The 27390-nt window shown below is 43.1% G+C and overlaps 2 protein-coding genes across 45 annotated transcripts; both read left to right on the plus strand.

The window, feature by feature from the left end:
- Positions 1-993: 993 nt before the first annotated feature.
- On the plus strand, positions 994-14795 carry LOC108898285 (serpin B6). 3 transcript variants are annotated; one of them, XM_051066713.1, is made up of 4 exons: positions 994-1130; positions 1205-1385; positions 1590-1859; positions 14362-14795. In XM_051066713.1, the coding sequence occupies exons 1-3, from the start codon at positions 1050-1052 to the stop codon at positions 1823-1825; spliced, it is 498 nt and encodes a 165-aa protein (XP_050922670.1). In that variant the 5' UTR covers positions 994-1049; the 3' UTR covers positions 1826-1859; positions 14362-14795. The 3 variants fall into 3 exon arrangements, with proteins under 3 accessions (XP_050922670.1, XP_050922668.1, XP_018553750.1); XM_051066711.1 differs by lacking the exon at positions 14362-14795 and adding an exon at positions 8360-8793; XM_018698234.2 differs by lacking the exon at positions 14362-14795 and having other exon boundaries at positions 1590-2293.
- LOC108898284 (leukocyte elastase inhibitor) lies at positions 2472-26903 on the plus strand. 42 transcript variants are annotated; one of them, XM_051066703.1, is made up of 11 exons: positions 2472-2616; positions 3003-3078; positions 4644-4825; positions 5417-5554; positions 5840-5957; positions 6151-6293; positions 6385-6462; positions 7456-7545; positions 7622-7802; positions 14090-14124; positions 20132-20800. In XM_051066703.1, the coding sequence occupies exons 3-11, from the start codon at positions 4649-4651 to the stop codon at positions 20330-20332; spliced, it is 1161 nt and encodes a 386-aa protein (XP_050922660.1). In that variant the 5' UTR covers positions 2472-2616; positions 3003-3078; positions 4644-4648; the 3' UTR covers positions 20333-20800. The 42 variants fall into 42 exon arrangements, with proteins under 42 accessions (XP_050922660.1, XP_050922656.1, XP_050922664.1 ...); XM_051066701.1 differs by lacking the exon at positions 14090-14124 and adding an exon at positions 8090-8359 and having other exon boundaries at positions 2473-2616; positions 20367-20800; XM_051066699.1 differs by lacking the exons at positions 6151-6293; positions 6385-6462; positions 7456-7545; ... (1 more) ...; positions 14090-14124; positions 20132-20800 and adding exons at positions 18147-18289; positions 18381-18458; positions 25560-25649; positions 25732-25912; positions 26200-26903.
- Positions 26904-27390: the final 487 nt, after the last annotated feature.

Raw genomic sequence — 27390 nt, forward strand, 5'->3', positions numbered from 1 at the left:
ACATCTAGTGGACAAGTGCAACAAACCCAGGCTCAGAGTGAAACTCAGCCACAACAGAACAATCCTAATCCTGACTTTGATCTGTCTGGAATAATAGATTGATCAGTGTAGAATACAATAAAGTACTTCCAGTCCTAAATTTGTCCACCTGACCTAGTTTTACTACTAAATTTGTTCCTGCTAAAACCAGTCCCCGGCATGATGTACAGATGTGATGTTGACTTTGGACAGCAGAGGGTGTAGGTTCCAAGTTTGTTCAAGCAGTATGCCTGCTGAGAGGCTGGAGGGTGCTGGGAAATGTGCTATTTTGGGGGTAATGTCTGCTGCCATTGCCAGACTGTTGTTGCTTGTGGAATGAAAATACCACATGTGAGCCACCACTGGAGACTGGATTATTTTTCATTTGCTCTGATCAGTATCGGTCTACTTTTTGTAAATCTGAAGTTCTCCGGTAGGAAAAACGATTTTAACTAATGTTTTGTTATGAGAAATCAATCCTCAAGGTTTTATTCATTAATGTATTATTTCATTGATTTAATTACATAAACTAAGGTTGTCTTGCAAGCTTGCAACAGTTAACACTGATATTTATAGTAATTGCAGTGCACACTTGGGAGAGAAAGGCTGTCTGTTGTGCTGGCTCTCTGAATATATATTTATCTGTGCCTGCATATACCAAATGTGGTTTAAAAAATATATAATTCAAACACAGGGTTGAATTGTATTATATGTGCACAAAATAGCACTTTGAGCACTCAATGTAGTAAAACATATCCTTGTTTTATTTTTTTCTTTCAATGACAGGCTATACTTACCAGATGAGCTGGGGTGATGGTGTTAAAGGCAGGACTGAAATCCACAAATAGGATCCAGAACTCTGTTGTGTTCTCTGTGAAAATGACAGAGACAAAGACAAACGGTCATGTGTTAATGGTTTTGTTTGTTGAATATAATCCTCATAAATCATCTTTGTTCAGTCCTAAAAGTCAGAGCAGTGTCTAAACAGTCTGAGCTGTAATGTGTGAAACTCTGTCGTACAGATCCTAGAGATGCCTTACAAAGGGAAGGAGCTCAGCATGCTCATCTTTCTACCTAATGAGATAGAGGATGATACCACCGGTCTGGAGAAGGTAGAACACACACACACACACACACACACACACAGTTTAACATGTACTAATTGTTGACACTGTATCCACCCAAGCTGGAGAAGCAGCTGACCTATGAGAAATTTGTGGAGTGGACTCGTCCAGACATGATGTCTGAGGTTGAGGTTGATGTGAAGCTGCCTCAATTCAAGTTGGAGGAGACGTATGACCTGAAAGGCGTCCTGAAAAACATGGGCATGGTGGACGCTTTTGATGACAAGAAGAGTGACTTCTCTGGTGAGATATTAAATCCATCATCCATTTATCAATGTCAGTTATCAATGCCAGGATCATGGTGAAAACAGGAGTGGCAGAGATACCCAGACTTTCTTTTCTTCTCTTGACCCTCCCTTCTCTAAACACTTGAATACCACCTTACACATGGGTAACTGGATGGTAAGAATAGAAATGTTATTTTTGTTTTTCTCTCTTCTGTGACAGGCATGTCTGGGACCAAAGACCTGATTCTGTCAGAAGTCATCCACAAGACTCATGTGGAGGTGAACGAGGAGGGAACTGAGGCTGCTGCTGCCACTGGCGCTTGTGTCCGTCTTTTGTCAGGGCGTATGTATTTCAATTTAGCCCACTTCATCGCAGACCACCCCTTCCTCTTCTTCATCCGACATAACAGCACCATGAGCGTTCTGTTCGCCGGCCGATTCTGCTCCCCTGTGTGAGCGCTGTGTCCCTCAGAGCAGTGTGACTCCACAGGTGGAGGTTACGTGGGATGTAGCTACGCTCAAACAGTCCACAGCCCCTCTGCATTGCTCTAGCTATAAATCACATTTCCCCTCTCAGTTACTTTTACAAAGTGTAAAATGTGGCTCTGCACAGTGCACCCTCACATTTACATCCAGGTGCTGCTGCCCTCAGTCTGTTGCTTGTGCTGAATCCCAAACTTTTTCTGATGATTATCTGTATGTTTTGAAATGGTCTTTGCTTGTAGGTGAGCAGAAAATCCCTGTGTATCTTTTTACTGTCTGAGAGAAGCTGCTGAGCTGTTGCACTTACACATCTTTGAAATGTAACTTTACCATCCCAGTCAGTCGAACATGGAGTTTCATGTCAGTTAATGAATCTAAACTATGGCTGCACTTTGTATCCTCCTGCTTGCATAACTGGAATAAAGGAGTTTGGTTTGAAAACACAGTGTGCCGTGTTTTTCTTTCAGAATTCTTTGGGTTATAAAAGTGTTTGTGCTGAATTCTCTCAGGCTTCATGTTGTAGCCACCAACATTTCCTCTGGCTGGAGCCAGTGAGAGCAGGAGGCCAGTAGAGGGCGCTGCTGCCTGTGGAGCTGTTAAAGAGACAAAATCATCTGCTCTTTGAGCTTCTGAGAGCCTCTGATTTCCTCCATCAGGTTGTATCAGACTCCTGTAACCTCATGGTGGCTACGCCCTATGGTTTGAGCCTGAGACCTCAGAGCCTCTGAAAAGCCTTATTGATAGATCTCTGCTGTATTCACAAGGTCAGTATGTTAAGGAGCTAACTCCATACAAACTGTTCAAAACACACAGAGTCACTGAGAGAGAGACAGGCAGTGGAAACAGAGGGAGGGAGAGAACAGAGGATGGAGAGAGGGACAAGAGGAGAGAGAGAGAGAGAGAGAGAGAGAGCAGCTTATGGAAATGTAGACACAGACAAGAAGCTGAGAGAAAGAGAAGAGGAGACACAGCATGCATATATATGTAGATAAGGAGGAGAACACAGCATCTACTGACTATTGATTATTATCTAACACTATTTCCTGCATCAAGACTATGTGGAGGATGTTCTCATCTCTGTCGAGTGTCGTGTTACTTCTGTGTTGCAACTTCCACTGAAGTCTGACTCATTCCCTGTTTATAATAATAGAGTGGATTCAGGCGGAGTTGGACACAAATCTGAAAGAGTCCGGATCAGTGTGGAACAGCAGGAACAGTGTCTGACAGTAAGTAGAGGGTGTTTTCCATTCAGATCGTGACAGCAGGATTCACATATTTGCTCTGTTTGTTGAACAGTAGGAAATCTAAACGGGACAGTCATCCTACTTCAAAGCTAGATTTCTCATCATGTGAAAACATCTGTTTCCCTGCTGGCTTAAATTCCCAGGTCCCAGTGAATAACGGAGCAGTGCAAAGTCTGACCAGGATCTCACTGCTCTCCATACCTGGTTTACACACATGTAGGACTCTGACAGCAGGTTTGGATTCTCTGATCTGACTAAACTATGTGAAACTAAGGCGCTGAAACAGAGTCCGGATCAGGAACTGGCAGACTCAGCAAGTAACAAACACAGAGCCACAGAGCCCCGGATTGGTTATAGACAGATAAGAATTTATATCGCGTGCTCGAGATGACGCACGAGATAAAATTCGCTGTCAGGGTTTAATTAATTCGTTTCCAGGTTTTGGAACTGCCGCAGCTTTTAAACATTACAAACAATCAACTATCACAGCAGCGTCAGGCTCTCCCTCACCTGACGCACCAGACGCACAGGTGCGGGTGCGGACCAGTCTGCAGACCTGGATATCTTGGTTTGTATTCTCACGATTAGTGACGGGGCAGCACGATGGAGCAGTGGTTAGCACTGTCGCCTCACAACAAGAGGGTTCGAACCCCGGTTCGCCCGGAGTTTGGATGGATGTGGATGTGGATGGATGTGTGTACCTCTCTCCAGGTACTCCTGCCTCCTTCCACAGTCTGAAAGCATAGGTTGATTGATGACTCTAAATTGTGTGAATGTGAGTGTGAATGGTTGTTTGTCTCTGTGTATCAGTCCAGTGATAAACTGGCGGTCTGTCCAGGGTGTACCCCACCTCTCACCCAGTGTCAGCTGGGACTGACTCCAGCCTTAAAGCAACATAGATAATGGATGGATGATTAATTACAGCTTAATGTATTATGCATTTAATTAATATAATTACACTAACTGATGATGCCTTGATAGCTGATAATCAACACTGACATTTGAAGTAAGAAGCAGAAAAAAATGAGCAACGTTGACAAGAGCCAGATTGTGATGGCAGGACAACTGGGTCAGAGCATCTCCAGAACTGCCTCTTGTGGGATGTTCCCGGTCTGTAGTGGTCAGGACCAAGGAAGGAAAAACGGTGAACCGGCGACAAAAGGCTCATTGATGCACGTGGGGAGCGAAGGCTGGACTGTGCGGTCATAAATAGAATAGCTACTGTAGCTCAAACAGCTGAAAAAGTAAATTCGGATTCAGATAGAAAGGCGTCAGAAAACACAGTGCATCACAGTTTGTTGCAGTGGTCATAATGTTATGGCTGATTGGTGCACACTTATCCTGTGTGTATGAATTTACCAGAACTAAATAATTAATTAAAATGTGGGAATGACTTGCATCTCGTGCAGATGAAATCGCACTTTGAGCACTCGGTGTAGTAAACCATGTCCTCGATATGTATCTTTTTCTCAATGATAAGCAGCACTAACCAGATGAAGAGTATATATGATTGTAATGATGAACGTACTGCTCTGCTTTCTTTGCAGACACAATGGCATCATCAGCCCCTCTGTCCAAGGCCAACACCACCTTCTGTCTGGATCTGTTCAGAAAGCTGAGCGACAACGACAACACTGCAAATATCTTCTTCTCTCCTTTTAGCATCTCTTCAGCCCTGGCTATGGTGATGCTGGGAGCCAGAGGAAACACAGCCACACAGATGTCAGAGGTACATGACACGTGGCAGGATGGTGTTGATCTTTGATAAGCAGCCCCCACAAAAACTCTGTGTCCTGATAAAGATTTCTGACCAAATGAAATCATCAGAAACAGCGCAGCCATAGCTATAGTTATCACTCTGATGTTGCTCTTTAATGCTCTGTATTGTCTTGTATCTGGACAATATTTAGCATGAAACATCTCCCAGACAGTTGGACTATTCCTTTAAGTTTAAACTTAATGGACTGTACTTATATAGCGCTTTTCTAGTCTTTTCGACCACTCAAAGCGCTTTACACTACAGATCACATTCACCCCATTCACACACATTCATACAGCACATATTCTATATTTAATGTGCTTTCTAAACACATTCACACACCGATGTGAAACACACACATCGGAGGCAATTTGGGGTTCAGTATCTTGCCCAAGGATACTTCAGCATGCAGACTGGAGGACCCGGGAATCGAACCACCGACCTTCTGATTGGTGGACGACTGCTCTACCTCCTAAGCCACAGCCGCTACTTTCTGTACATTGACTTGTTCTATATCAAATGAATGTTTTCTCTAACACCTCTTGTCGACTTTGTCCACAGTGTCTGAAAACCCAGGACTGTCAGGATGTCCACACCAGCTTTACCCAACTGCTGACTGAGTTCAACAAGGCAGATGCTCCGTACGCCCTCAGTGTGGCCAACAGACTGTACGGGGAACAGTCCTACCAGTTTATTGAGGTGTGTGTTTCAGCATGTGTGTAACTGTGCACCTCATTGACTGGTCATAGTTTGTTTTAAGAATGTCAAGGTGGAGAAAATGAGAGGCTGAGATAGGAATCTTTAAGCTTCAAGTAAAAAAGGAGTGGCTGAGGGAGTGGGTAGGAGGCCAGCATACAAGCAGGTGGAGCGGTGACTGTGAAAATACTCTCCTGGCTGTGATGACTATAAATTCCACAAAGTCAAATAAAGAGATTGTTGTGTTTGGGTGGTCACAATCAGTAAATGTGTTGTTGACGGTTTCAGGATTTCTTAACACAAACCAGGAAGCTCTACAACGCTGAGCTGGAGTCAGTGGACTTCAAAACCAGCTCTGAGGCAGCAAGAGTCAACATCAACAGCTGGGTGGAGAAGCAGACACAAGGTGAATCACACACACTAACATACACACCATCAGTTTATAGCATGAGCCCCTCCACAATATGTCAAAGAACCTGCTGTGTTTCAAAGGTTTTTTAATCTTTCTTGCTGATGTTTCATGTAACTACAGTCTGTTGGATGGAAACGTTGCTGTGGTCTCTGTGACGTTACTTCTCACTGCTTCCATGTGGTTTCAGGTAAAATCAGAGACATGCTGCCCAAAGATGTACTGGACAATGACAGCAGGCTGGTGCTGGTCAATGCCATGTACTTTAAAGGCACCTGGAACAAAACGTTTGAGCGGATAGATACTTATGATGCTAAGTTCAGACTCAACAAGGTGAAACTGCACAAAGAAACACTCAATGAACTCTGACTGACTAATTCAGTAACTTTTATTAAAGAGTGCTTCTTGTGTTTGTTGTCTTCAGAGTGACACTAAGCCAGTGAAGATGATGAACAAGACAGCTGACTTTCCTCTTGCCTCCATTCCTGAGGCCAACTGCCAGGTAATTAAACAACTGATTAATCAGTCAATATCAGTTACTAAAGGTCCAGTGTGTAACATTTACAGGGATCTAGTAGTAGAGTATAATTTATAAAAACATGGTTTTATTATCATGGAGTTGGCCATGTTGTGCTGCCATGTTTCTACAGTAGAACAGAACAGACAAACCGAACCAAACAGTTACCAATGTAGGGCTTTTCACGTTTTTATGTTGACATTCCACCCTGTCACAGTCTGTCACATGTCAGCCACTACCTACAGTTTAACAGAGTAACAACTAAATGAAACATCTAAATATGCAGCGATTCCCTGAGGGTGACTGCTATGGGGTGTTGTGGTTTTAGAATAATTGATAATAATCAACAAACTTGCAGGAGTTGTCAGCCTATCATGCCCCTGTTCCTCCACGAAACAGGAGGAGAGGAGAGAAACACAGCTGTAAGTGACAACAAAACGTGACAGACTCTCACACTGAGCTGAAATGAAATGAGTGCACATAAACCATAAATAAAATATTTTGTTGTCTTGACAGAGTAGCTTAATTGATGCAGAAGTTGGCGCCATTTTCTCACCTTTTGGCTACCGTAGCCTCTCCAACACGCTTGCAGAGGGAGAGTTCAGGGGACAGATTTTCAGTTGTCTTGCAATTGGTATTCTCACTACTAGATGCCACTAAATCCTACACACTGCTCCTTTAAATGATCAGGTAATAACTACATAACATTAGTCATAATTATCTTTGTTAAATAAGCCACTCTACTTCACTACTTTGTTTGTCTTCCTGTCAGCAGAATATTTAGTTAAAATGTCATCAAATTTTATGGACAGCTACAAAAGGAACTAGTGCAACCTTTGACAAACCTTTGAAAAACAGTCCTGTGTTAATGGTTTTGTTTGTTGAATATAATCCTCATAAATCATCTTTGTTCAGTCCTAAAAGTCAGAGCAGTGTCTAAACAGTCTGAGCTGTAATGTGTGAAACTCTGTCGTACAGATCCTAGAGATGCCTTACAAAGGGAAGGAGCTCAGCATGCTCATCTTTCTACCTAATGAGATAGAGGATGATACCACCGGTCTGGAGAAGGTAGAACACACACACACACACACACACACACACACAGTTTAACATGTACTAATTGTTGACACTGTATCCACCCAAGCTGGAGAAGCAGCTGACCTATGAGAAATTTGTGGAGTGGACTCGTCCAGACATGATGTCTGAGGTTGAGGTTGATGTGAAGCTGCCTCAATTCAAGTTGGAGGAGACGTATGACCTGAAAGGCGTCCTGAAAAACATGGGCATGGTGGACGCTTTTGATGACAAGAAGAGTGACTTCTCTGGTGAGATATTAAATCCATCATCCATTTATCAATGTCAGTTATCAATGCCAGGATCATGGTGAAAACAGGAGTGGCAGAGATACCCAGACTTTCTTTTCTTCTCTTGACCCTCCCTTCTCTAAACACTTGAATACCACCTTACACATGGGTAACTGGATGGTAAGAATAGAAATGTAGCTCTCATTCAGGCTTGCTCCTGCATATTAATTATTGTATACAGTGTAAATTCTCATAGGTAAACACATGAAAGTTCAATGTTATTTTTGTTTTTCTCTCTTCTGTGACAGGCATGTCTGGGACCAAAGACCTGATTCTGTCAGAAGTCATCCACAAGACTCATGTGGAGGTGAACGAGGAGGGAACTGAGGCTGCTGCTGCCACTGGCGCTTGTTTCCGTTTTTTGTCAGGGCGTATGTATTTCAATTTAGCCCACTTCATCGCAGACCACCCCTTCCTCTTCTTCATCCGACATAACACCACCATGAGCGTTCTGTTCGCCGGCCGATTCTGCTCCCCTGTGTGAGCACTGTGTCCCTCAGAGCAGTGTGACTCCACAGGTGGAGGTTACGTGGGATGTAGCTACACTCAAACAGTCCACAGCCCCTCTGCATTGCTCTAGCTATAAATCACATTTCCCCTCTCAGTTACTTTTACAAAGTGTAAAATGTGGCTCTGCACAGTGCACCCTCACATTTACATCCAGGTGCTGCTGCCCTCAGTCTGTTGCTTGTGCTGAATCCCAAACTTTTTCTGATGATTATCTGTATGTTTTGAAATGGTCTTTGCTTGTAGGTGAGCAGAAAATCCCTGTGTATCTTTTTACTGTCTGAGAGAAGCTGCTGAGCTGTTGCACTTACACATCTTTGAAATGTAACTTTACCATCCCAGTCAGTCGAACATGGAGTTTCATGTCAGTTAATGAATCTAAACTATGGCTGCACTTTGTATCCTCCTGCTTGCATAACTGGAATAAAGGAGTTTGGTTTGAAAACACAGTGTGCCGTGTTTTTCTTTCAGAATTCTTTGGGTTATAAAAGTGTTTGTGCTGAATTCTCTCAGGCTTCATGTTGTAGCCACCAACATTTCCTCAGGCTGGAGCCAGTGAGAGCAGGAGGCCAGTAGAGGGCGCTGCTGCCTGTGGAGCTGTTAAAGAGACAAAATCATCTGCTCTTTGAGCTTCTGAGAGCCTCTGATTTCCTCCATCAGGTTGTATCAGACTCCTGTAACCTCATGGTGGCTACGCCCTATGGTTTGAGCCTGAGACCTCGGAGCCTCTGAAAAGCCTTATTGATAGATCTCTGCTGTATTCACAAGGTCAGTATGTTAAGGAGCTAACTCCATACAAACTGTTCAAAACACACAGAGTCACTGAGAGAGAGACAGGCAGTGGAAACAGAGGGAGGGAGAGAACAGAGGATGGAGAGAGAGATGAACAGAAAGAACATAATGTTGAAGACAGAGGGACAAGAGGAGAGAGAGAGAGAGAGAGAGAGAGAGAGCAGCTTATAGAAATGTAGACACAGACAAGAAGCTGAGAGAAAGAGAAGAGGAGACACAGCAAAGACTCAAACAGTTTGACATAATCTTGGGCAGACGTGCAATGTTTCCACTTGTGGTATATATGATGGTGATGATGTGAAGATGATGAAGAGGAGATCTCCGCTGACACTGTCTTGCTTGAATATAGAAGTTTATTACAAAGAAGTTCAGCATCAAAACAAGCACTGCAGTAGCTTGTGAGAGGATCCGAGCCAATATGGATCTCTCTCCTAACAGCTCTCAACATCAGTATATATATATGTTAGTCATCTCTACGATTTATAGCGAGACATCGGGCTCTCACTCAATGACCTCACTTTTCCAAGAAACAGAGAGAAGGGAAGAAAGGTCCTCTCCCTGTCCCTTATATATATATGTTCATGGCTACTAACCTAAACATGAACCCAAAGAATAGAAAGACATACATGGAGCTTCAGGCATTCCAAGAAAGTAAAAACCATATATGGAACGTCAGACACTACACACTAATGTCTTGAAATGCATATATACGTAGATAAGGAGGAGAACACAGCATCTACTGACTATTGATTATTATCTAACACTATTTCCTGCATCAAGACTATGTGGAGGATGTTCTCATCTCTGTCGAGTGTCGTGTTACTTCTGTGTTGCAACTTCCACTGAAGTCTGACTCATTCCCTGTTTATAATAATAGAGTGGATTCAGGAGTTGGATCAGTGTGGAACAGCAGGAACAGTGTCTGACAGTAAGTAGAGGGTGTTTTCCATTCAGATCGTGACAGCAGGATTCACATATTTGCTCTGTTTGTTGAACAGTAGGAAATCTAAACGGGACAGTCATCCTACTTCAAAGCTAGATTTCTCATCATGTGAAAACATCTGTTTCCCTGCTGGCTTAAATTCCCAGGTCCCAGTGAATAACAGATAAGAATTTATATCGTGTGCTCGAAATGCGCACAAGATAAAATTTGCTGTCAGGGTTTAATTGATTCGTTTACAGGTTTTGGAACTGTCGCAGCTTTTAAACATTACGTCAGTGTCAGAAAACACAGTGCATCACAGTTTGTTGCAGTGGTCATAATGTTATGGCTGATTGGTGCACACTTATCCTGTGTGTATGAATTTACCAAAACTAAATAATTAATTAAAATGTGGGAATGACTTGCATCTCGTGCAGATGAAATCGCACTTTGAGCACTCAGTGTAGTAAACCATGTCCTCGATATGTATCTTTTTCTCAATGATAAGCAGCACTAACCAGATGAAGAGTATATATGATTGTAATGATGAACGTACTGCTCTGCTTTCTTTGCAGACACGATGGCATCACCAGCCCCTCTGTCCAAGGCCAACACCACCTTCTGTCTGGATCTGTTCAGAAAGCTGAGCGACAACGACAACACTGCAAATGTCTTCTTCTCTCCTTTTAGCATCTCTTCAGCCCTGGCTATGGTGATGCTGGGAGCCAGAGGAAACACAGCCACACAGATGTCAGAGGTACATGACACGTGGCAGGATGGTGTTGATCTTTGATAAGCAGCCCCCACAAAAACTCTGTGTCCTGATAAAGATTTCTGACCAAATGAAATCATCAGAAACAGCGCAGCCATAGCTATAGTTATCACTCTGATGTTGCTCTTTAATGCTCTGTATTGTCTTGTATCTGGACAATATTTAGCATGAAACATCTCCCAGACAGTTGGACTATTCCTTTAAGTTTAAACTTAATGGACTGTACTTATATAGCGCTTTTCTAGTCTTTTCGACCACTCAAAGCGCTTTACACTACAGATCACATTCACCCCATTCACACACATTCATACAGCACATATTCTATATTTAATGTGCTTTCTAAACACATTCACACACCGATGTGAAACACACACATCGGAGGCAATTTGGGGTTCAGTATCTTGCCCAAGGATACTTCAGCATGCAGACTGGAGGAGCCGGGAATCGAACCACCGACCTTCTGATTGGTGGACGACTGCTCTACCTCCTAAGCCACAGCCGCTACTTTCTGTACATTGACTTGTTCTATATCAAATGAATGTTTTCTCTAACACCTCTTGTCGACTTTGTCCACAGTGTCTGAAAACCCAGGACTGTCAGGACGTCCACACCAGCTTTACCCAACTGCTGACTGAGTTCAACAAGGCAGATGCTCTGTACGCCCTCAGTGTGGCCAACAGACTGTACGGGGAACAGTCCTACCAGTTTATTGAGGTGTGTGTTTCAGCATGTGTGTAACTGTGCACCTCATTGACTGGTCATAGTTTGTTTTAAGAATGTCAAGGTGGAGAAAATGAGAGGCTGAGATAGGAATCTTTAAGCTTCAAGTAAAAAAGGAGTGGCTGAGGGAGTGGGTAGGAGGCCAGCATACAAGCAGGTGGAGCGGTGACTGTGAAAATACTCTCCTGGCTGTGATGACTATAAATTCCACAAAGTCAAATAAAGAGATTGTTGTGTTTGGGTGGTCACAATCAGTAAATGTGTTGTTGACGGTTTCAGGATTTCTTAACACAAACCAGGAAGCTCTACAACGCTGAGCTGGAGTCAGTGGACTTCAAAACCAGCTCTGAGGCAGCAAGAGTCAACATCAACAGCTGGGTGGAGAAGCAGACACAAGGTGAATCACACACACTAACATACACACCATCAGTTTATAGCATGAGCCCCTCCACAATATGTCAAAGAACCTGCTGTGTTTCAAAGGTTTTTTAATCTTTCTTGCTGATGTTTCATGTAACTACAGTCTGTTGGATGGAAACGTTGCTGTGGTCTCTGTGACGTTACTTCTCACTGCTTCCATGTGGTTTCAGGTAAAATCAGAGACATGCTGCCCAAAGATGTACTGGACAATGACAGCAGGCTGGTGCTGGTCAATGCCATGTACTTTAAAGGCACCTGGAACAAAACGTTTGAGCGGATAGATACTTATGATGCTAAGTTCAGACTCAACAAGGTGAAACTGCACAAAGAAACACTCAATGAACTCTGACTGACTAATTCAGTAACTTTTATTAAAGAGTGCTTCTTGTGTTTGTTGTCTTCAGAGTGACACTAAGCCAGTGAAGATGATGAACAAGACAGCTGACTTTCCTCTTGCCTCCATTCCTGAGGCCAACTGCCAGGTAATTAAACAACTGATTAATCAGTCAATATCAGTTACTAAAGGTCCAGTGTGTAACATTTACAGGGATCTAGTAGTAGAGTATAATTTATAAAAACATGGTTTTATTATCATGGAGTTGGCCATGTTGTGCTGCCATGTTTCTACAGTAGAACAGAACAGACAAACCGAACCAAACAGTTACCAATGTAGGGCTTTTCACGTTTTTATGTTGACATTCCACCCTGTCACAGTCTGTCACATGTCAGCCACTACCTACAGTTTAACAGAGTAACAACTAAATGAAACATCTAAATATGCAGCGATTCCCTGAGGGTGACTGCTATGGGGTGTTGTGGTTTTAGAATAATTGATAATAATCAACAAACTTGCAGGAGTTGTCAGCCTATCATGCCCCTGTTCCTCCATGAAACAGGAGGAGAGGAGAGAAACACAGCTGTAAGTGACAACAAAACGTGACAGACTCTCACACTGAGCTGAAATGAAATGAGTGCACATAAACCATAAATAAAATATTTTGTTGTCTTGACAGAGTAGCTTAATTGATGCAGAAGTTGGCGCCATTTTCTCACCTTTTGGCTACCGTAGCCTCTCCAACACGCTTGCAGAGGGAGAGTTCAGGGGACAGATTTTCAGTTGTCTTGCAATTGGTATTCTCACTACTAGATGCCACTAAATCCTACACACTGCTCCTTTAAATGATCAGGTAATAACTACATAACATTAGTCATAATTATCTTTGTTAAATAAGCCACTCTACTTCACTACTTTGTTTGTCTTCCTGTCAGCAGAATATTTAGTTAAATGTATGATTCATCAAATTTTATGGACAGCTACAAAAGGAACTAGTGCAACCTTTGACAAACCTTTGAAAAACAGTCCTGTGTTAATGGTTTTGTTTGTTGAATATAATCCTCATAAATCATCTTTGTTCAGTCCTAAAAGTCAGAGCAGTGTCTAAACAGTCTGAGCTGTAATGTGTGAAACTCTGTCGTACAGATCCTAGAGATGCCTTACAAAGGGAAGGAGCTCAGCATGCTCATCTTTCTACCTAATGAGATAGAGGATGATACCACCGGTCTGGAGAAGGTAGAACACACACACACACACACACACACACACACAGTTTAACATGTACTAATTGTTGACACTGTATCCACCCAAGCTGGAGAAGCAGCTGACCTATGAGAAATTTGTGGAGTGGACTCGTCCAGACATGATGTCTGAGGTTGAGGTTGATGTGAAGCTGCCTCAATTCAAGTTGGAGGAGACGTATGACCTGAAAGGCGTCCTGAAAAACATGGGCATGGTGGACGCTTTTTGATGACAAGAAGAGTGACTTCTCTGGTGAGATATTAAATCCATCATCCATTTATCAATGTCAGTTATCAATGCCAGGATCATGGTGAAAACAGGAGTGGCAGAGATACCCAGACTTTCTTTTCTTCTCTTGACCCTCCCTTCTCTAAACACTTGAATACCACCTTACACATGGGTAACTGGATGGTAAGAATAGAAATGTAGCTCTCATTCAGGCTTGCTCCTGCATATTAATTATTGTATACAGTGTAAATTCTCATAGGTAAACACATGAAAGTTCAATGTTATTTTTGTTTTTCTCTCTTCTGTGACAGGCATGTCTGGGACCAAAGACCTGATTCTGTCAGAAGTCATCCACAAGACTCATGTGGAGGTGAACGAGGAGGGAACTGAGGCTGCTGCTGCCACTGGCGCTTGTTTCCGTTTTTTGTCAGGGCGTATGTATTTCAATTTAGCCCACTTCATCGCAGACCACCCCCTTCCTCTTCTTCATCCGACATAACACCACCATGAGCGTTCTGTTCGCCGGCCGATTCTGCTCCCCTGTGTGAGCACTGTGTCCCCTCAGAGCAGTGTGACTCCACAGGTGGAGGTTACGTGGGATGTAGCTACACTCAAACAGTCCACAGCCCCTCTGCATTGCTCTAGCTATAAATCACATTTCCCCTCTCAGTTACTTTTACAAAGTGTAAAATGTGGCTCTGCACAGTGCACCCTCACATTTACATCCAGGTGCTGCTGCCCTCAGTCTGTTGCTTGTGCTGAATCCCAAACTTTTTCTGATGATTATCTGTATGTTTTGAAATGGTCTTTGCTTGTAGGTGAGCAGAAAATCCCTGTGTATCTTTTTACTGTCTGAGAGAAGCTGCTGAGCTGTTGCACTTACACATCTTTGAAATGTAACTTTACCATCCCAGTCAGTCGAACATGGAGTTTCATGTCAGTTAATGAATCTAAACTATGGCTGCACTTTGTATCCTCCTGCTTGCATAACTGGAATAAAGGAGTTTGGTTTGAAAACACAGTGTGCCGTGTTTTTCTTTCAGAATTCTTTGGGTTATAAAAGTGTTTGTGCTGAATTCTCTCAGGCTTCATGTTGTAGCCACCAACATTTCCTCAGGCTGGAGCCAGTGAGAGCAGGAGGCCAGTAGAGGGCGCTGCTGCCTGTGGAGCTGTTAAAGAGACAAAATCATCTGCTCTTTGAGCTTCTGAGAGCCTCTGATTTCCTCCATCAGGTTGTATCAGACTCCTGTAACCTCATGGTGGCTACGCCCTATGGTTTGAGCCTGAGACCTCGGAGCCTCTGAAAAGCCTTATTGATAGATCTCTGCTGTATTCACAAGGTCAGTATGTTAAGGAGCTAACTCCATACAAACTGTTCAAAACACACAGAGTCACTGAGAGAGAGACAGGCAGTGGAAACAGAGGGAGGGAGAGAACAGAGGATGGAGAGAGAGATGAACAGAAAGAACATAATGTTGAAGACAGAGGGACAAGAGGAGAGAGAGAGAGAGAGAGAGAGAGAGAGCAGCTTATAGAAATGTAGACACAGACAAGAAGCTGAGAGAAAGAGAAGAGGAGACACAGCAAAGACTCAAACAGTTTGACATAATCTTGGGCAGACGTGCAATGTTTCCACTTGTGGTATATATGATGGTGATGATGTGAAGATGATGAAGAGGAGATCTCCGCTGACACTGTCTTGCTTGAATATAGAAGTTTATTACAAAGAAGTTCAGCATCAAAACAAGCACTGCAGTAGCTTGTGAGAGGATCCGAGCCAATATGGATCTCTCTCCTAACAGCTCTCAACATCAGTATATATATATGTTAGTCATCTCTACGATTTATAGCGAGACATCGGGCTCTCACTCAATGACCTCACTTTTCCAAGAAACAGAGAGAAGGGAAGAAAGGTCCTCTCCCTGTCCCTTATATATATATGTTCATGGCTACTAACCTAAACATGAACCCAAAGAATAGAAAGACATACATGGAGCTTCAGGCATTCCAAGAAAGTAAAAACCATATATGGAACGTCAGACACTACACACTAATGTCTTGAAATGCATATATACGTAGATAAGGAGGAGAACACAGCATCTACTGACTATTGATTATTATCTAACACTATTTCCTGCATCAAGACTATGTGGAGGATGTTCTCATCTCTGTCGAGTGTCGTGTTACTTCTGTGTTGCAACTTCCACTGAAGTCTGACTCATTCCCTGTTTATAATAATAGAGTGGATTCAGGAGTTGGATCAGTGTGGAACAGCAGGAACAGTGTCTGACAGTAAGTAGAGGGTGTTTTCCATTCAGATCGTGACAGCAGGATTCACATATTTGCTCTGTTTGTTGAACAGTAGGAAATCTAAACGGGACAGTCATCCTACTTCAAAGCTAGATTTCTCATCATGTGAAAACATCTGTTTCCCTGCTGGCTTAAATTCCCAGGTCCCAGTGAATAACAGATAAGAATTTATATCGTGTGCTCGAAATGCGCACAAGATAAAATTTGCTGTCAGGGTTTAATTGATTCGTTTACAGGTTTTGGAACTGTCGCAGCTTTTAAACATTACGTCAGTGTCAGAAAACACAGTGCATCACAGTTTGTTGCAGTGGTCATAATGTTATGGCTGATTGGTGCACACTTATCCTGTGTGTATGAATTTACCAAAACTAAATAATTAATTAAAATGTGGGAATGACTTGCATCTCGTGCAGATGAAATCGCACTTTGAGCACTCAGTGTAGTAAACCATGTCCTCGATATGTATCTTTTTCTCAATGATAAGCAGCACTAACCAGATGAAGAGTATATATGATTGTAATGATGAACGTACTGCTCTGCTTTCTTTGCAGACACGATGGCATCACCAGCCCCTCTGTCCAAGGCCAACACCACCTTCTGTCTGGATCTGTTCAGAAAGCTGAGCGACAACGACAACACTGCAAATGTCTTCTTCTCTCCTTTTAGCATCTCTTCAGCCCTGGCTATGGTGATGCTGGGAGCCAGAGGAAACACAGCCACACAGATGTCAGAGGTACATGACACGTGGCAGGATGGTGTTGATCTTTGATAAGCAGCCCCCACAAAAACTCTGTGTCCTGATAAAGATTTCTGACCAAATGAAATCATCAGAAACAGCGCAGCCATAGCTATAGTTATCACTCTGATGTTGCTCTTTAATGCTCTGTATTGTCTTGTATCTGGACAATATTTAGCATGAAACATCTCCCAGACAGTTGGACTATTCCTTTAAGTTTAAACTTAATGGACTGTACTTATATAGCGCTTTTCTAGTCTTTTCGACCACTCAAAGCGCTTTACACTACAGATCACATTCACCCCATTCACACACATTCATACAGCACATATTCTATATTTAATGTGCTTTCTAAACACATTCACACACCGATGTGAAACACACACATCGGAGGCAATTTGGGGTTCAGTATCTTGCCCAAGGATACTTCAGCATGCAGACTGGAGGAGCCGGGAATCGAACCACCGACCTTCTGATTGGTGGACGACTGCTCTACCTCCTAAGCCACAGCCGCTACTTTCTGTACATTGACTTGTTCTATATCAAATGAATGTTTTCTCTAACACCTCTTGTCGACTTTGTCCACAGTGTCTGAAAACCCAGGACTGTCAGGACGTCCACACCAGCTTTACCCAACTGCTGACTGAGTTCAACAAGGCAGATGCTCTGTACGCCCTCAGTGTGGCCAACAGACTGTACGGGGAACAGTCCTACCAGTTTATTGAGGTGTGTGTTTCAGCATGTGTGTAACTGTGCACCTCATTGACTGGTCATAGTTTGTTTTAAGAATGTCAAGGTGGAGAAAATGAGAGGCTGAGATAGGAATCTTTAAGCTTCAAGTAAAAAAGGAGTGGCTGAGGGAGTGGGTAGGAGGCCAGCATACAAGCAGGTGGAGCGGTGACTGTGAAAATACTCTCCTGGCTGTGATGACTATAAATTCCACAAAGTCAAATAAAGAGATTGTTGTGTTTGGGTGGTCACAATCAGTAAATGTGTTGTTGACGGTTTCAGGATTTCTTAACACAAACCAGGAAGCTCTACAACGCTGAGCTGGAGTCAGTGGACTTCAAAACCAGCTCTGAGGCAGCAAGAGTCAACATCAACAGCTGGGTGGAGAAGCAGACACAAGGTGAATCACACACACTAACATACACACCATCAGTTTATAGCATGAGCCCCTCCACAATATGTCAAAGAACCTGCTGTGTTTCAAAGGTTTTTTAATCTTTCTTGCTGATGTTTCATGTAACTACAGTCTGTTGGATGGAAACGTTGCTGTGGTCTCTGTGACGTTACTTCTCACTGCTTCCATGTGGTTTCAGGTAAAATCAGAGACATGCTGCCCAAAGATGTACTGGACAATGACAGCAGGCTGGTGCTGGTCAATGCCATGTACTTTAAAGGCACCTGGAACAAAACGTTTGAGCGGATAGATACTTATGATGCTAAGTTCAGACTCAACAAGGTGAAACTGCACAAAGAAACACTCAATGAACTCTGACTGACTAATTCAGTAACTTTTATTAAAGAGTGCTTCTTGTGTTTGTTGTCTTCAGAGTGACACTAAGCCAGTGAAGATGATGAACAAGACAGCTGACTTTCCTCTTGCCTCCATTCCTGAGGCCAACTGCCAGGTAATTAAACAACTGATTAATCAGTCAATATCAGTTACTAAAGGTCCAGTGTGTAACATTTACAGGGATCTAGTAGTAGAGTATAATTTATAAAAACATGGTTTTATTATCATGGAGTTGGCCATGTTGTGCTGCCATGTTTCTACAGTAGAACAGAACAGACAAACCGAACCAAACAGTTACCAATGTAGGGCTTTTCACGTTTTTATGTTGACATTCCACCCTGTCACAGTCTGTCACATGTCAGCCACTACCTACAGTTTAACAGAGTAACAACTAAATGAAACATCTAAATATGCAGCGATTCCCTGAGGGTGACTGCTATGGGGTGTTGTGGTTTTAGAATAATTGATAATAATCAACAAACTTGCAGGAGTTGTCAGCCTATCATGCCCCTGTTCCTCCATGAAACAGGAGGAGAGGAGAGAAACACAGCTGTAAGTGACAACAAAACGTGACAGACTCTCACACTGAGCTGAAATGAAATGAGTGCACATAAACCATAAATAAAATATTTTGTTGTCTTGACAGAGTAGCTTAATTGATGCAGAAGTTGGCGCCATTTTCTCACCTTTTGGCTACCGTAGCCTCTCCAACACGCTTGCAGAGGGAGAGTTCAGGGGACAGATTTTCAGTTGTCTTGCAATTGGTATTCTCACTACTAGATGCCACTAAATCCTACACACTGCTCCTTTAAATGATCAGGTAATAACTACATAACATTAGTCATAATTATCTTTGTTAAATAAGCCACTCTACTCCACTAGTTTGTTTGTCTTCCTGTCAGCAGAATATTTAGTTAAAATGTGTGATGAGATTCTCATCAAATTTTATGGACAGCTACAAAAGGAACTAGTGCAACCTTTGACAAACCTTTGAAAAACAGTCCTGTGTTAATGGTTTTGTTTGTTGAATATAATCCTCATAAATCATCTTTGTTCAGTCCTAAAAGTCAGAGCAGTGTCTAAACAGTCTGAGCTGTAATGTGTGAAACTCTGTCGTACAGATCCTAGAGATGCCTTACAAAGGGAAGGAGCTCAGCATGCTCATCTTTCTACCTAATGAGATAGAGGATGATACCACCGGTCTGGAGAAGGTAGAACACACACACACACACACACACACACACAGTTTAACATGTACTAATTGTTGACACTGTATCCACCCAAGCTGGAGAAGCAGCTGACCTATGAGAAATTTGTGGAGTGGACTCGTCCAGACATGATGTCTGAGGTTGAGGTTGATGTGAAGCTGCCTCAATTCAAGTTGGAGGAGACGTATGACCTGAAAGGCGTCCTGAAAAACATGGGCATGGTGGACGCTTTTTATGACAAGAAGAGTGACTTCTCTGGTGAGATATTAAATCCATCATCCATTTATCAATGTCAGTTATCAATGCCAGGATCATGGTGAAAACAGGAGTGGCAGAGATACCCAGACTTTCTTTTCTTCTCTTGACCCTCCCTTCTCTAAACACTTGAATACCACCTTACACATGGGTAACTGGATGGTAAGAATAGAAATGTAGCTCTCATTCAGGCTTGCTCCTGCATATTAATTATTGTATACAGTGTAAATTCTCATAGGTAAACACATGAAAGTTCAATGTTATTTTTGTTTTTCTCTCTTCTGTGACAGGCATGTCTGGGACCAAAGACCTGGTTCTGTCAGAGGTCATCCACAAGACTCATGTGGAGGTGAACGAGGAGGGAACTGAGGCTGCTGCTGCCACTGGCGCTTGTTTCCGTTTTTTGTCAGGGCGTATGTATTTCAATTTAGCCCACTTCATCGCAGACCACCCCTTCCTCTTCTTCATCCGACATAACACCACCATGAGCGTTCTGTTCGCCGGCCGATTCTGCTCCCCTGTGTGAGCGCTGTGTCCCCCAGAGCAGTGTGACTCCACAGGTGGAGGTTACGTGGGATGTAGCTACGCTCAAACAGTCCACAGCCCCTCTGCATTGCTCTAGCTATAAATCACATTTCCCCTCTCAGTTACTTTTACAAAGTGTAAAATGTGGCTCTGCACAGTGCACCCTCACATTTACATCCAGGTGCTGCTGCCCTCAGTCTGTGGCTTGTGCTGAATCCCAAACTTTTTCTGATGATTATCTGTATGTTTTGAAATGGTCTTTGCTTGTAGGTGAGCAGAAAATCCCTGTGTATCTTTTTACTGTCTGAGAGAAGCTGCTGAGCTGTTGCACTTACACATCTTTGAAATGTAACTTTACCATCCCAGTCAGTCGAACATGGAGTTTCATGTCAGTTAATGAATCTAAACTATGGCTGCACTTTGTATCCTCCTGCTTGCATAACTGGAATAAAGGAGTTTGGTTTGAAAACACAGTGTGCCGTGTTTTTCTTTCAGAATTCTTTGGGTTATAAAAGTGTTTGTGCTGAATTCTCTCAGGCTTCATGTTGTAGCCACCAACATTTCCTCAGGCTGGAGCCAGTGAGAGCAGGAGGCCAGTAGAGGGCGCTGCTGCCTGTGGAGCTGTTAAAGAGACAAAATCATCTGCTCTTTGAGCTTCTGAGAGCCTCTGATTTCCTCCATCAGGTTGTATCAGACTCCTGTAACCTCATGGTGGCTACGCCCTATGGTTTGAGCCTGAGACCTCGGAGCCTCTGAAAAGCCTTATTGATAGATCTCTGCTGTATTCACAAGGTCAGTATGTTAAGGAGCTAACTCCATACAAACTGTTCAAAACACACAGAGTCACTGAGAGAGAGACAGGCAGTGGAAACAGAGGGAGGGAGAGAACAGAGGATGGACAGAGGGACAAGAGGAGAGAGAGAGAGAGAGAGAGAGAGAGAGAGAGAGAGAGAGCAGCTTATGGAAATGTGGACACAGACAAGAAGCTGAGAGAAAGAGAAGAAGAGACACAGCAAAGACTCAAACAGTTTGACATAATCTTGGACAGACGTGCAATGTTTCCACTAATGTCTTGAAATGCATATATATGTAGATAAGGAGGAGAACACAGCATCTACTGACTATTGATTATTATCTAACACTATTTCCTGCATCAAGACTATGTGGAGGATGTTCTCATCTCTGTCGAGTGTCGTGTTACTTCTGTGTTGCAACTTCCACTGAAGTCTGACTCATTCCCTGTTTATAATAATAGAGTGGATTCAGGCGGAGTTGGACACAAATCTGAAAGAGTCCGGATCAGTGTGGAACAGCAGGAACAGTGTCTGACAGTAAGTAGAGGGTGTTTTCCATTCAGATCGTGACAGCAGGATTCACATATTTGCTCTGTTTGTTGAACAGTAGGAAATCTAAACGGGACAGTCATCCTACTTCAAAGCTAGATTTCTCATCATGTGAAAACATCTGTTTCCCTGCTGGCTTAAATTCCCAGGTCCCAGTGAATAACGGAGCAGTGCAAAGTCTGACCAGGATCTCACTGCTCTCCATACCTGGTTTACACACATGTAGGACTCTGACAGCAGGTTTGGATTCTCTGATCTGACTAAACTATGTGAAACTAAGGCGCTGAAACAGAGTCCGGATCAGGAACTGGCAGACTCAGCAAGTAACAAACACAGAGCCACAGAGCCCCGGATTGGTTATAGACAGATAAGAATTTATATCGCGTGCTCGAGATGACGCACGAGATAAAATTCGCTGTCAGGGTTTAATTAATTCGTTTCCAGGTTTTGGAACTGCCGCAGCTTTTAAACATTACAAACAATCAACTATCACAGCAGCGTCAGGCTCTCCCTCACCTGACGCACCAGACGCACAGGTGCGGGTGCGGACCAGTCTGCAGACCTGGATATCTTGGTTTGTATTCTCACGATTAGTGACGGGGCAGAACGATGGAGCAGTGGTTAGCACTGTCGCCTCACAACAAGAGGGTTCGAACCCCGGTTCGCCCGGAGTTTGGATGGATGTGGATGTGGATGGATGTGTGTACCTCTCTCCAGGTACTCCTGCCTCCTTCCACAGTCTGAAAGCATAGGTTGATTGATGACTCTAAATTGTGTGAATGTGAGTGTGAATGGTTGTTTGTCTCTGTGTATCAGTCCAGTGATAAACTGGCGGTCTGTCCAGGGTGTACCCCACCTCTCACCCAGTGTCAGCTGGGACTGACTCCAGCCTTAAAGCAACATAGATAATGGATGGATGATTAATTACAGCTTAATGTATTATGCATTTAATTAATATAATTACACTAACTGATGATGCCTTGATAGCTGATAATCAACACTGACATTTGAAGTAAGAAGCAGAAAAAAATGAGCAACGTTGACAAGAGCCAGATTGTGATGGCAGGACAACTGGGTCAGAGCATCTCCAGAACTGCCTCTTGTGGGATGTTCCCGGTCTGTAGTGGTCAGGACCAAGGAAGGAAAAACGGTGAACCGGCGACAAAAGGCTCATTGATGCACGTGGGGAGCGAAGGCTGGACTGTGCGGTCATAAATAGAATAGCTACTGTAGCTCAAACAGCTGAAAAAGTAAATTCGGATTCAGATAGAAAGGCGTCAGAAAACACAGTGCATCACAGTTTGTTGCAGTGGTCATAATGTTATGGCTGATTGGTGCACACTTATCCTGTGTGTATGAATTTACCAAAACTAAATAATTAATTAAAATGTGGGAATGACTTGCATCTCGTGCAGATGAAATAGCACTTTGAGCACTCAGTGTAGTAAACCATGTCCTCGATATGTATCTTTTTCTCAATGATAAGCAGCACTAACCAGATGAAGAGTATATATGATTGTAATGATGAACGTACTGCTCTGCTTTCTTTGCAGACACAATGGCATCACCAGCCCCTCTGTCCAAGGCCAACACCACCTTCTGTCTGGATCTGTTCAGAAAGCTGAGCGACAACGACAACACTGCAAATGTCTTCTTCTCTCCTTTTAGCATCTCTTCAGCCCTGGCTATGGTGATGCTGGGAGCCAGAGGAAACACAGCCACACAGATATCAGAGGTACATGACACGTGGCAGGATGGTGTTGCTACTTGCTACTTTCTGTACATTGACTTGTTCTATATCAAATGAATGTTTTCTCTAACACCTCTTGTCGACTTTGTCCACAGTGTCTGAAAACCCAGGACTGTCAGGACGTCCACACCAGCTTTACCCAACTGCTGACTGAGTTCAACAAGGCAGATGCTCCGTACGCCCTCAGTGTGGCCAACAGACTGTACGGGGAACAGTCCTACCAGTTTGTTGAGGTGTGTGTTTCAGCATGTGTGTAAGTGTGCACCTCATTGACTGGTCATAGTTTGTTTTAAGAGTGTCAAGGTAGAGAAAATGAGAGGCTGAGATAGGAATCTTTAAGCTTCAAGTAAAAAAGGAGTGGCTGAGGGAGTGGGTAGGAGGCCAGCATACAAGCAGGTGGAGCGGTGACTGTGAAAATACTCTCCTGGCTGTGATGACTATAACTTCCACAAAGTCAAATAAAGAGATTGTTGTGTTTGGGTGGTCACAATCAGTAAATGTGTTGTTGACGGTTTCAGGATTTCTTAACACAAACCAGGAAGCTCTACAACGCTGAGCTGGAGTCAGTGGACTTCAAAACCAGCTCTGAGGCAGCAAGAGTCAACATCAACAGCTGGGTGGAGAAGCAGACACAAGGTGAATCACACACACTAACATACACACCATCAGTTTATAGCATGAGCCCCTCCACAATATGTCAAAGAACCTGCTGTGTTTCAAAGGTTTTTTAATCGTTCTTGCTGATGTTTCATGTAACTACAGTCTGTTGGATGGAAACGTTGCTGTGGTCTCTGTGACGTTACTTCTCACTGCTTCCATGTGGTTTCAGGTAAAATCAGAGACATGCTGCCCAAAGATGTACTGGACAATGACAGCAGGCTGGTGCTGGTCAATGCCATGTACTTTAAAGGCACCTGGAACAAAACGTTTGAGCGGATAGATACTTATGATGCTAAGTTCAGACTCAACAAGGTGAAACTGCACAAAGAAACACTCAATGAACTCTGACTGACTAATTCAGTAACTTTTATTAAAGAGTGCTTCTTGTGTTTGTTGTCTTCAGAGTGACACTAAGCCAGTGAAGATGATGAACAAGACAGCTGACTTTCCTCTTGCCTCCATTCCTGAGGCCAACTGCCAGGTAATTAAACAACTGATTAATCAGTCAATATCAGTTACTAAAGGTCCAGTGTGTAACATTTACAGGGATCTAGTAGTAGAGTATAATTTATAAAAACATGGTTTTATTATCATGGAGTTGGCCATGTTGTGCTGCCATGTTTCTACAGTAGAACAGAACAGACAAACCGAACCAAACAGTTACCAATGTAGGGCTTTTCACGTTTTTATGTTGACATTCCACCCTGTCACAGTCTGTCACATGTCAGCCACTACCTACAGTTTAACAGAGTAACAACTAAATGAAACATCTAAATATGCAGCGATTCCCTGAGGGTGACTGCTATGGGGTGTTGTGGTTTTAGAATAATTGATAATAATCAACAAACTTGCAGGAGTTGTCAGCCTATCATGCCCCTGTTCCTCCATGAAACAGGAGGAGAGGAGAGAAACACAGCTGTAAGTGACAACAAAACGTGACAGACTCTCACACTGAGCTGAAATGAAATGAGTGCACATAAACCATAAATAAAATATTTTGTTGTCTTGACAGAGTAGCTTAATTGATGCAGAAGTTGGCGCCATTTTCTCACCTTTTGGCTACCGTAGCCTCTCCAACACGCTTGCAGAGGGAGAGTTCAGGGGACAGATTTTCAGTTGTCTTGCAATTGGTATTCTCACTACTAGATGCCACTAAATCCTACACACTGCTCCTTTAAATGATCAGGTAATAACTACATAACATTAGTCATAATTATCTTTGTTAAATAAGCCACTCTACTTCACTACTTTGTTTGTCTTCCTGTCAGCAGAATATTTAGTTAAAATGGTCATCAAATTTTATGGACAGCTACAAAAGGAACTAGTGCAACCTTTGACAAACCTTTGAAAAACAGTCCTGTGTTAATGGTTTTGTTTGTTGAATATAATCCTCATAAATCATCTTTGTTCAGTCCTAAAAGTCAGAGCAGTGTCTAAACAGTCTGAGCTGTAATGTGTGAAACTCTGTCGTACAGATCCTAGAGATGCCTTACAAAGGGAAGGAGCTCAGCATGCTCATCTTTCTACCTAATGAGATAGAGGATGATACCACCGGTCTGGAGAAGGTAGAACACACACACACACACACACACACACACACACACACAGTTTAACATGTACTAATTGTTGACACTGTATCCACCCAAGCTGGAGAAGCAGCTGACCTATGAGAAATTTGTGGAGTGGACTCGTCCAGACATGATGTCTGAGGTTGAGGTTGATGTGAAGCTGCCTCAATTCAAGTTGGAGGAGACGTATGACCTGAAAGACGTCCTGAAAAACATGGGCATGGTGGACGCTTTTGATGACAAGAAGAGTGACTTCTCTGGTGAGATATTAAATCCATCATCCATTTATCAATGTCAGTTATCAATGCCAGGATCATGGTGAAAACAGGAGTGGCAGAGATACCCAGACTTTCTTTTCTTCTCTTGACCCTCCCTTCTCTAAACACTTGAATACCACCTTACACATGGGTAACTGGATGGTAAGAATAGAAATGTAGCTCTCATTCAGGCTTGCTCCTGCATATTAATTATTGTATACAGTGTAAATTCTCATAGGTAAACACATGAAAGTTCAATGTTATTTTTGTTTTTCTCTCTTCTGTGACAGGCATGTCTGGGACCAAAGACCTGATTCTGTCAGAAGTCATCCACAAGACTCATGTGGAGGTGAACGAGGAGGGAACTGAGGCTGCTGCTGCCACTGGCGCTTGTGTCCGTCTTTTGTCAGGGCGTATGTATTTCAATTTAGCCCACTTCATCGCAGACCACCCCTTCCTCTTCTTCATCCGACATAACACCACCATGAGCGTTCTGTTCGCCGGCCGATTCTGCTCCCCTGTGTGAGCGCTGTGTCCCTCAGAGCAGTGTGACTCCACAGGTGGAGGTTACGTGGGATGTAGCTACACTCAAACAGTCCACAGCCCCTCTGCATTGCTCTAGCTATAAATCACATTTCCCCTCTCAGTTACTTTTACAAAGTGTAAAATGTGGCTCTGCACAGTGCACCCTCACATTTACATCCAGGTGCTGCTGCCCTCAGTCTGTGGCTTGTGCTGAATCCCAAACTTTTTCTGATGATTATCTGTATGTTTTGAAATGGTCTTTGCTTGTAGGTGAGCAGAAAATCCCTGTGTATCTTTTTACTGTCTGAGAGAAGCTGCTGAGCTGTTGCACTTACACATCTTTGAAATGTAACTTTACCATCCCAGTCAGTCGAACATGGAGTTTCATGTCAGTTAATGAATCTAAACTATGGCTGCACTTTGTATCCTCCTGCTTGCATAACTGGAATAAAGGAGTTTGGTTTGAAAACACAGTGTGCCGTGTTTTTCTTTCAGAATTCTTTGGGTTATAAAAGTGTTTGTGCTGAATTCTCTCAGGCTTCATGTTGTAGCCACCAACATTTCCTCAGGCTGGAGCCAGTGAGAGCAGGAGGCCAGTAGAGGGCGCTGCTGCCTGTGGAGCTGTTAAAGAGACAAAATCATCTGCTCTGAGAGTTGCTGCAACTGAGGACATACAACTGTATGTGTCTGTGATGGAAATACCACACATACTGTACATGTTTACTATGTAAAGCTTGTAGATCTGTTTCCCTGTGTCAGTATCCCACAGTGGATTTAGACCCAGCTCCAGTATAGGTGTTTACATAGGTTAATTCTCACTGTTTCACCTCAATTAGCCAGGAATGCTTCAGACAATGGGTTTGTCAAACATCCAAATATCCAGTTCCTTCTAACATCCAAGGTTGATGTCTGACATATATAACCTCCACAGTACATACAGAATCTGAGCCCATTCA

This window comes from Lates calcarifer, linkage group LG24 (assembly GCF_001640805.2).
Source record: "Lates calcarifer isolate ASB-BC8 linkage group LG24, TLL_Latcal_v3, whole genome shotgun sequence".
In the NCBI taxonomy this organism is placed as follows: domain Eukaryota; kingdom Metazoa; phylum Chordata; class Actinopteri; family Centropomidae; genus Lates; species Lates calcarifer.

Excerpts from the sequence above, each read along its gene's own strand:
- LOC108898285 (XM_051066713.1), top strand. The coding sequence starts at position 1,050 with ATGCCTTACAAAGGGAAGGAGCTCAGCATGCTCATCTTTCTACCTAAT. Across the intron at positions 1,131-1,204 it reads ATACCACCGGTCTGGAGAAG|CTGGAGAAGCAGCTGACCTA; the intron begins GTAGAACACACA and ends TATCCACCCAAG. Across the intron at positions 1,386-1,589 it reads CAAGAAGAGTGACTTCTCTG|GCATGTCTGGGACCAAAGAC; the intron begins GTGAGATATTAA and ends CTTCTGTGACAG.
- LOC108898284 (XM_051066699.1), top strand. The coding sequence starts at position 4,649 with ATGGCATCATCAGCCCCTCTGTCCAAGGCCAACACCACCTTCTGTCTG. Across the intron at positions 5,958-18,146 it reads GGTGGAGAAGCAGACACAAG|GTAAAATCAGAGACATGCTG; the intron begins GTGAATCACACA and ends ATGTGGTTTCAG. Across the intron at positions 25,913-26,199 it reads CAAGAAGAGTGACTTCTCTG|GCATGTCTGGGACCAAAGAC; the intron begins GTGAGATATTAA and ends CTTCTGTGACAG.